A 10,517-nucleotide genomic window follows, 5' to 3' on the forward strand; every position below is an offset into this window, starting at 1 on the left:
GCACGAACAAGAGACCACCACCAACAGCTTCAAAGAAGAGAAACCTAAGTAACTTTTTTCTCTTAGAGTCGCAAAGTCAAGTCCAACCCATCAACTTCAACATCATTCTCATTTCGGACCAACACCCTAATAGATGGATCTGTATCAGTTGATTCAGAGGAACGCCTCGAACACCCTGGGACACTGGGTTGGTTTGTTGGGTTCATTTGATCTCCAAGAACATTTTCTTCATGTGGGACTTGTCGTGTCGCTTCCACCGCTGTTGTGTAAGGAGGATAGTAGTAGTAAGCCACAGGAGACTGTACTGGCAGACCAGCAACCCCAAAACCAGGTCCAGACCCATACAGAAGATTGGGAATAAACCCATTTCCACGCATCGGTCCGAGCATGTTTCCAACTGGAGCTCCATATCCAAACCATGGTTCAAACATTGGCGAAGGTGCTGATGATGGTTGTATCACTTGCCTTGTGCTTTGAGGGAACGTCGAGAGTGGGTAAGGCCAGGGTCTCCTTGAGCGTTGTCGAAGAAGAAGTCTTTCATTTCTATGAGCGTTTTGATGGCCACCCAAAGCCTGTGGAGTTGTGAATGATCTTGAACAATATGGGCAAGTATGAACCCAATTAACAACCTGCAGATTGGTTTGGGTTGTTTGCTCAACATAGCTTTCCAAAGCATCTAGGTTGGATTCAGGTGCTTGGCCGTTGTTGGAGGTTGACCCAATGTTCATGGTGATGGGAATGGAGGGAGGAAGAGATCAGAGGACTAGAGAATCCAAAGAAGAAATTGAAGAGAGATGGGTGAGAAGGTTACTAGTGAGGAGTATTTATAGCAATTTTTAGAGATTATGAAAAAATAGAAGACTTGATGCTGATGATGATGCAAATGTAGAGAGGAGGAGAACAGAGTAAGAGAAAAGAATCCCAAGTGTAGGTGAAGAGAGACATTTGTTGTGACTTTTGACAAGAAGACTGGAAGAGAGAGAAAGTGAGAGAAGTGGAAGAGAAGGTCATTAGTAAAGATTATTTGATCGTCAATATCTTTGTGGGATTTCTTGGTTCAAAATCTCTTGAGTATGAGAAAATGAGAGATTCCATGAAGCATGCAAGTGATAGTTATCTTGCATTAAGTGGATTTTAAGAGTAAGATGATTAAGTTCAGCTGAGCACTAGGGTTTAGTTAAACTTGTAAGGTGAAGTGAGATTTGTTGGCATGCATGCAAACATAGAAGCTACAGGTGGGTTAAGAAAGAGAAACCCACTTAGATAGAGTTGCAGAACCCTATTTTGGTTTGATTTGGAGGATAGATATGGTGCTTCTTGCCACCGGATATAATAGATGGTTCCACTTATATTCTAACACCAGATGGTTGTAATTCTTTTCTTACATTAATGAAATTCACTCGCTTGCTTAGCAAAAGAAATATCTTTAAAAAAAGAAAAAAAGAAAAAGCATATATAAATGAAAATTTTGAATTTCAAAATTATAATTGTTTTTCTTAATTTTTCTAAGTCTATGAGCCCCACTCCTTCCTTCCACTAATATCTTTACATACATACGTAAAATCAAAATAACTTTTCTTCTTAATATGTTCATTTGTAAGCCTTAACTTCTATCTTACCGGCCTAGCACATATTCAACAAGCCTAGTCTTCTGAAAAATTGATATCTATATTATACACATGAGCATTGGGCTCACATGGAGATCATGAGCCCATAGACGATATTGGTGAGGATGATCTCTATCCTTAGAAAATGTTAAATTTAAGTTACTAGTAAAAGTACATAATCCATAACATGAAAAAGTTTCACCATTCTTGGTGGTGAGAAGCTAGGGTTTGGAAATCCTTGTATTTTTTTCAATATTGTGATCACTCCAAAATTTATGAACTATAATGGCACATTTTAGTGGTGGATATAAGAAACTGCTGGCATAGGCTTCCCGTAACATCAATTGCATTTTGGGAGATTTATAATGGCAGAAAGGAACACCTGTAACGGATGCTATAGCTAATAGGTTTTTTTTTTGGTTCAAATGTTAAATGGTTAAACCCTTGTATTTTTTTTCAATATTGTGATCACTACAAAATTTATGATCTATAATGGCACATTTTAGCAGTGGATATAAGAAACTGCTGGCATAGGCTTCCCACAACATCAAATGCATTTTGGGAAATTTATAACGGCGAAAAGGAACACCTATAATGGATGCTATAGCTAATACATTTTTTATTTTTTATTTGTTAAAATGTTAGAACAAATTGAGGTTAGAAGGCCATTTTTTTAGGCATTTTTTAAAACCGTCAAGATAGGAGATGAAGATAGGATTTTGAAGGCTGTTATTTATGGTCTCATAGAAGACTATGTGAAGCATCAAGATAAGAGATCAATGGGTGGCAGTTCCGTTGAAAATGCCTTTGAAGAAGGAAGCAATGAAACCCAGCTGAGCTGATTTTAATGAAGAAAATCTATGGCTATTTTGTGAATCGCTATAATAAACCCTAAATCGATGCTCTTTCTTCCAAAATACCATTAAAGAGATGAAAAATTGAGGAGTTTTTCTTATAGAATCCATCTATAGTCGATCAACAAATTTGGTGCCTTCGCGGTCTTCTATTTGGCAATAATTTTTTCATTTCCTCTTCTCCTCTCTCCTTCTCTCCCACTCTCACCATATATTTCTGTCATAGTCTCTAACCATCCCAGTCTATCACGATTTTTCAAGGTTGAAGAAAAAGAAAAGAGGGTATTTTTATCAAACCCCAAATTTGTCGAGAGTTAGAACAACTCAATGAAATCTTAAGAAGGTAATTTGTTTTATTTATATTTTTCTTTTCTCTATATCAATTGATTTTAAATGATTTATTTTTTATTTTTTTATCTTTAGGGTACAACGCTGATTCGAATGTTTATTTTTTTTTCAGAAAATTTGACTTACAACAGTTGTTTGATCTTAGAAAACCAAATCCCTAAACTTTTGTTTTATTACTCTCTCTCTCTCTCTCTCTCTCTCTCTCTATATATATATATATATATATATATATATATATATATATATATATATATATATATATATATATAGATGGGAACGGATCAAGGAACATGGAAAAACATATGTAAAAACAATGTAACATTAATAAATTTTCAAAATTTGGTTAGAAGTCTCGGATTGAGCTGATTTTTTGTGAGGATGATTTTTTTGATGGGAAGATCATCTAGAAAAAAATTAGTACAGTATGAAGCTTCTAACCCCATTTAAAGTGATTTAGAATGTGGACCGTCGATTTTTGTCAATTTTTGCCAATAATTTGTAAATAACTTTTGATAAATTTAGAAGTTTCAGATTGAGCTGATTTTTTGCGAGGATGATCTTCTCATCATAGTGACCATCCTCACAAAAAATCAGCTCAATCCAAAACCTCTAACCCATATTTTGAAAAACCATTGTTTTTACATAAGTCCCATGAACTGCCCCCTAGCTATATATATATCTATCCAGGAAGTAGTCGCCCCTCTTCTTCTTCTTCTTCTATTTTTTATTTTTATTTATTTTTAAATATATTTCTTTTATTGCTTCTATTTGATTGCCTATATATGAAATGTATGAAGTTTTGTAATGCGCTGTTTAGCAACTACATAAATCAGTTTACATATCCTGAACTGAGTTTTCCTTAACCCTTTGGTGGTATGCCTGAGGTAAATTAATTTGTATGTTGTTTGTTTAACATTGATCTTAAGATAGTTTTAACTTTTATGTTGTTTGCTAACACTAATACAAGTCTGTACTTTAATCATAAGTATTTCAAATCCAAGTTGCACATGATATTAAATCCTCAAATAAAAATCTAAAAAAAAAAATTAATACAAAAATTTTAATAATTTTTATATCCTTTGTTCAGAACTATCTCTACCTTGATTACTTTGTCTTCACACTCTGCAAGTTCCATAAAATAAAATGATTTTTTTTTCTTTTAGATATTTCAACTTATAAATTACAAATAAAAGGTTAAAAGTATTAGTTGAATAAAAAATAGTGAAACTAAATGTGCCAAATAAAAGGTTAAAAGTATTTGTTGAATTAAAACATGATCCGATGCCACAGGTAAATTTTAATTTCAAGTCTTGGGAACTTAGTAGCCATCCATTTTCAATACCTTGGATCAAGTTCAAAAACTTTTAATTTTTTTGTAATATGATTTTGTCCATGAACTCTAGAAGGATGTTGTGTTAGATTCCAATGTGACAATCCATGGGGACCCAAAGTCCTTTAGTAAGGGTTCAAATCTTACCAATTTAGTAATGCTAGTCAAACTCAAAGACAGATGAGGTAAAAAATATATTTAAGAGAGATAGATACGTGTGAGATAAAAATTATTAGTGGAGTGAGAATGGAAATGCAAAAAGTGGAATTCTATGTATGTGGTAGGATTTCACATTCCACGTTTTTAAGTCTACAACTTAAACTCTCCTGGACACACTATTTTAATAATCCATTGATAGTTGGTGAAGCAAACACTTAAACATTGGGATAACGCACTCGACCCTAGGGTTGGACAGTACATACCATCTAACAAACACGGCCTAAGCTACTAGGAGCTCTGGCCATTTTTTTTCCTTCTTTCAAAGAAAAGTGATTTATCAAAAGAAATTCTAAACCGAGTTCGATTTAATCATTGGATTGATACAAGAACGACCTGTAAATTTCTTTGCGTAAATCTTGTCTTTATTAGAATGGGTGAATCGTCTAGTGGCTTTTCATGGAGAAATCCTTTTAGAGGTGGAGACATCGCCTTGGATAGAGAGACATCGCCTTGGATAGATCCCTTGAAGCAAAACCATATTTAAAGGGGAAAAGAGTTGTCTCAATCCCAAAGGAGGAAGTTCAAAAAGAGATTACTCGATGGGAAAATACACTCGTTGGTTATGTGCTAAGGAAGAGACCTTATTTTTTGGGGTTAAAGATTGCGATTAATAAACTCTAGAAGATAAAAGGCTCTTTGGAGATCATCTCGATGGATGATGGTTTCTTTCTGTTTAAGTTCAGCCTCTCAGAAGATTGTGCAAACATTCTCAACTCAGCAATATGGACTATAGGGGGACATCCATTGATCCTTAGGAGATGGCAACCCGGACTGACCATGACTAGGGATATGCTCAATTCAATCCCAGTTTGGATATGATGGGCAAAACTTCCATTACAATTCTGGGGTCCTGATCCTTTGGGATCTATTGGAAGTACTTTTGGAGTGCCTCTACATATGGATGAGCCAATAGCCAATAGATCTCGATTATCCTATGCTAGGATTTGCATAGAGATTGAACCGAATTGCTGCTTTCCAGAGTCAATTGTTCTTAATAGGGAGTCAGGCTCAGAGGTGTTGCAGTTGATTCAGTATGAATGGAGGCCTAAGTGTTGTGCTGCGTTTATGACGTTTCATCATTCCAAGGATTGTTGCTCGAAAACCAAACAACAACATCATCAAAAAAGTCAGTCAAAGGTGATTTTGGATTTGTGAGTTAAAGTTCCTCTTCAAAAGAATGACCAAGTGATACTGAACAATATGGAGCTTGCCTTAGTTCCATCTGATAGCGTTAAGGGCAGGGAAGATGGGATGGAAGAAAATTTGGAAAGTAGTACAGGAAAGGAAAATAATTTTGAGGATAGTGGTGTTGCCGTTTGTGCTGTTCCAGAAGTGGAAACTACTCCCTTATTGCAGCAACACTTATTAAAAGTTTCTAAATCGACTGACTCAAGAAGTAATAAGGAAAGTCCTCTAACCAAGGCGTTGGAAAGTCCATATCCCACATTAGTGGTTCAAAAGGAAAGTAAAGATATGGGGGAGATATCCACTAGCGTAGATCATTCTTGGTCTGAGGAGGGTGCAGACCGTGATATCCAGGAGAATCAGAATCAATTCTCAGTTTTAGTAGATAGCTTTGATGGGAATAATAACTCAGACTTGGATGAGTATCAGTCTGATTCTAGTGAGGGGAACACGATGGCTAGTGTCGCAAGGAAATTGACTCAAGGTAAAAATAGAAAGAAAAAGAAGGGATCGAATGGGAAGTCAAAAAAAAGAAAAAACAAACAAGAAATCTAAATCTAAACAAGTTTCAGAAATCATGACACGAAGGGTGTGCCTACCACGGAAGGCATGAATTCTGGAAAGTGATTATGAACGTTGGCTATTGGAACATTAAGGGTATGAATCACATCAGCAAGAGGAGAACAGTGAGGAACATTAGGGGTATGAATCACATCTCCACTTTAGTCTTGAATGAGACTAAAGTGGAGAAATTTATATCAGTGGGATTCCATTGAAGCATCTAGAAGAGATGGAGTTTTATAGATAATTATGATTCAGATAATTCAGGGAGAATTTAGATTGGTTGGAATCCAACGAAGATTAGAGTGGAAAAAATTTCAAAGGCGGACCAATTCATTCATTGCAATGTGCATAACTCAAAATTTCTGATTACATGTATTTATGCAACAAACTTTCACTTGGAGAAGGTGGAGTTATGGATATCGCTGACAACAATGGCAGCAAGCATTGACCATCCGTGGGTGGTCATTGGCGACTTTAATATGATTCGATTCAGAAACGAGAAGATAGGAGGAAATCTTGCTCCTCGTCAGAATTTGGAAGAGTTTAATGACAGTATTAATTCTTTTGGGTTACAAGACTTGAGCAGGATAGATCATTTTCTTTCTTGGAGTAATAAGGTGACAAATGATTGGCATATCCCGAGTAAATTGGATAGAGCCTTAGTGAATGTCTACTAGATTCAGAAATTGGCTAATGTGTGTCTAAATTATCTGCCCCCAAGTATATCGGATCATTTTCCATTTAAGTTCAGTTTGGTAGACCAAGTTAGAAATAGTAAGAGCAATTTCAAATTTTTTACATCATGGATTTATCAAGAGGGTTTTCAAGATATTGTGGTGAATGCTTAGGATACTCGCATTGATGGGAATCGTTCTTTTGTTATAGCCTCTAAGCTTCGAAGGGTTAAGATAGCCATTAAATATTGGAACAAGCGAAAGTATGGGAATGTTACTAGCAGGAAATGTGCAGCCAAAACAATGCTTAAAAATATCCAGCATCAGATTCAAGTTGATCCTTTTAATTCTGAGTTGGCTTATCAGGAAAAGAAAGTGAGTAGTGATCTGATTAAAGAGATTATGGCGGAGGAGTCGATGGTTGGGCGAAAATCTCAGATCCAGTGATTGAAAGAAGGGGATACAAAGACCAAATTCTTCTACGCTTCGGTGGCCTCTAATTTTCCAAGAAACGGGATTTATGAACTTATTGATGACTCGAGGGCTTCTATCAGAGGTGAAGATCGTATTGGGGACTATGCTATTAACTATTTCCAGCAGGTATTTTCTTCTTCTTCTAATACTCCTTGTCCATTTATTCCCTTTTAAAAATAGACTATCTTTGGATCATTCTAATACTTTGTCTAGACCTCTTCCTGGAGAGGAAATTAGATATGTTGTTTTCCAATCCCCTCTTAACAAGGCCCTTAGTCTTGATAGATTGTGTGTGGAATTTTTTACTTTTTTCTGGGATATCGTGGAGGAGGATTTTGTTCGGGCTATTTTGAAATTCTTTTCTCATTGGAAACTTCTTAAGGAATTGAATTCTACTCTTTTGGTCCTTATTCCCAAAGATAAAGAGGCCAACCGGTTAGATAGATTTTGACCTATATCTCTTTGTAATTTTGTGTACAAAGTGATTACGAAAATTTTGGCTAGTCATTTATTGAAACTCTTACTTTTTGTCATTAGCTTAGACCAATCGACTTTCATTAAAGGGAGGAATATTTCTGATAACATTTTACTTGTCAACGAACTTTTCGAAATTCCCATCTATCCTCGAGTTCTCCTTTTTTTTTGTTAAAGTAGATTTGAAGAAAGCTATGATAAAGTTAGATGGAATTTTGTCTTGAATATTATCAAGCAATGGGGGTGTGACTAGACTTGGATTTCTTGGATTAGGGAATGCATTACTACTCTTATATTTTCAATTGTTCTTAGTAGTTCCTCGTTTGGATATTTTCCTAGTAAATGCGGGTTAAGACAAGGTGACCCTATTTTGCCTTAACTCTTTTCTATTGTTATGGAAGCCTTCTCTTGCATTCTTGAAAATAGAATTGAGAATAATCTTATTTCTATTCATACCAAAAATAATCTTTCGTAGATATCTCATCTTATGTTTGCAAATGATATTGTCCTTTTTTCTAATGATAGTGTTCAATCTGCGCTCAACATCAAGCCCTCCTTGATGACTTTTTCAATATTTTTGGCCTTCAAACTCATATTGAGAAGAGTAATTTATTTTTGGAAAATAAGAAGAATCAAAGATTGGAATACTATTGGTCTTATGAAGCTTTTCTGGAAAATAGTCAATAATAATTGGAGTGCTTGGATGAGAAGAAGATAAGTTTCACAGGGTACTATTTGGAGATGTAATCCTCCGAACGATGCATCTTAGGCTTGGAGAGGTATTTTGAAAGTCCGTGAGTTTACAAAAAATCACAATCGATTTTTAGTGGGTGATGGCTCAATCACATCATTCTGGAATCACCCTTGGTTAGAAGGGGGTGTTAGTTGGTCAATTTGGAAGAAGGTCTGCTCTTCGTATGAATAGCAATCTGAATGCTATGGTATCTGATTTTGCAAGGGACGATGGCTGGGATGGTTTGATGAGAGATGATATAAGATTGACGGAGATCACAGATTTAGTTGAAGCTCACCATCCTCCGTGGCTGAATGAAAAAGATAAAATTGTTTGGAAAGAGAATGCAAATGGGGAATTTACTCTTAAATCAGCATGAAATGTGATAAGAGTCCATGGTACAGAGGTTATGTGGTACAACATTATTTGGAATACAATGAGAATTCCTCGGCATTCTTTTATAGCTTGGCTTGCGATGCATTGAAGTCTGCTAACAGTTGAAAACTTAAGAAAGAAAGGTTTAGTGATGGTCTCTAGATGTGTGCTGTGCCCTATTGATGGGGAGGATAATGATCACTTATTTTTTAAATGCAAATACAGTAATGAATGCTGGAAGAGTGTGCTGAACTGGACTGCGATAGAGAGGGAATCAGTGGGAAGTATAGAAGACGAAATTGGGGCCATTAGGAGTAACTCCTTCTCTACTATCCTTAGCCTGATGCTCTATTATACTGTGTATCATATATGGCGCGAACATAATCATTTAATTTTTGATGAAACAGAGATGAATGGGCAGCAGCTTTGTCATCTGATCATGGCGGATGTGTCTGGTAGGGCTGAAGGTATGAAGACAACAAACTGTGAAATGTTGAAGTTGATTCAGTTGTGGGGCTGTAATGAAATGCTTAAAGACAAGGATAGTTATGTTTGTCGATGGCTCTCTCCTCAAATGGGAGTTATCAAGTTGAATATTGATGGGTCTCTGTCAGAAATAAGGGCTGGAATTGGTTTTATTGCAAGAAATAATACAAGAGAATTGATTACTGCTGGTATGGAGAGATCCACTTACATGGAGATTATAGTGGTTGGAATGGAAGCGATTCTTAAAGGGGTTCAGCACCTTAGAATGAAAGGATTCTTAGATATAATCGTGACGTCAACTTCGTTAGTGGCTGTTAAATGTATTACAGATGAGTGGACAAAGCCTCAGAAATTAATTAGCATAGTCAGAGACATTAGAAGTGAAATGCAGGGGTTTAACTCAGCTACGCTAGAGTTTAGTTGGCGAGAATCAAATAAAGCAGCTGATTGATTAGCAAGAAGAGAAACTTTAAATGCGCAATTATGTATTTTCGATTATTTAAATGTTCCCGTGGATTTGTATCACATCCTCATGGAGGATCTCAATGTTTGTTTTTTTCAGTATTAGCAGTTTTTAATAAATCAGGGTGGGGCCTTTATAGCCTCAACTTATCGATGAAAAAAAAAAAAACATTAAACACGGCCTAAGGTAGTTTGTGCTGTTTTTTGAAGAAAAATTGGAGGTGGTGTTCTTCATATTCCTTGTTTAGTTTATTGTTTGTGATTTTTTCTCTTTACCTAAAGGAGTAGTAACCTGATTTGTTATGTAAGAGAAATCTATTGTGAGCTTCAGAAATTTGGTTATTTTATGTAAATCTTTAATCCTGATCTTGTGGGTAGTTAAGCATATTTACTCCAATACAATGCTAATTTATCTCTTATATAAGAGATCATTCGAATCATATTCTTTTCTAAGACTTGAAAAAATCAAAGTGTTACATAATTTTTCTTTGCAACTTCTAGAAGTTTTATTTATTTTTCTTGGTGCTTAACTTAAAAATATTTTGGGCTTTTACTCTTTACCCATCCAAAAAGAAAAGTACTTTGGGATTTCAACTTTTATCTAACAAATTACTTTTAGTTTTGTTAAGGATTATTGTGGAAGTCCGAAAAATAGTTGAATACTTGAATTTTAATAAGCAACTAGTGTCTAATGCGCTGAGTTATTGATATGGGTACCTTGATATTAAATGG

The 10,517-nt window shown here is 35.5% G+C and overlaps 1 protein-coding gene across 1 annotated transcript; it reads left to right on the top strand.

Annotated features, from left to right (window-relative positions):
• The first annotated feature begins 8,988 nt into the window (after window positions 1-8,988).
• Window positions 8,989-9,774, top strand: LOC147386870 (uncharacterized). Its single transcript, XM_086424637.1, has one exon. It carries the CDS (start codon window positions 8,989-8,991, stop codon window positions 9,772-9,774), a length of 786 nt encoding a protein of 261 aa, XP_086280763.1.
• The last annotated feature ends 743 nt before the right edge of the window (window positions 9,775-10,517 follow it).

The sequence above is a fragment of the Akebia trifoliata genome, chromosome 14 (genome assembly GCF_017979445.1).
Source record: "Akebia trifoliata isolate Shusen 1 chromosome 14, ASM1797944v1, whole genome shotgun sequence".
Taxonomy (NCBI): Eukaryota; Viridiplantae; Streptophyta; class Magnoliopsida; order Ranunculales; family Lardizabalaceae; genus Akebia; species Akebia trifoliata.

Excerpts from the sequence above, each read along its gene's own strand:
- LOC147386870 (XM_086424637.1), top strand. The coding sequence starts at position 8,989 with ATGGTCTCTAGATGTGTGCTGTGCCCTATTGATGGGGAGGATAATGAT.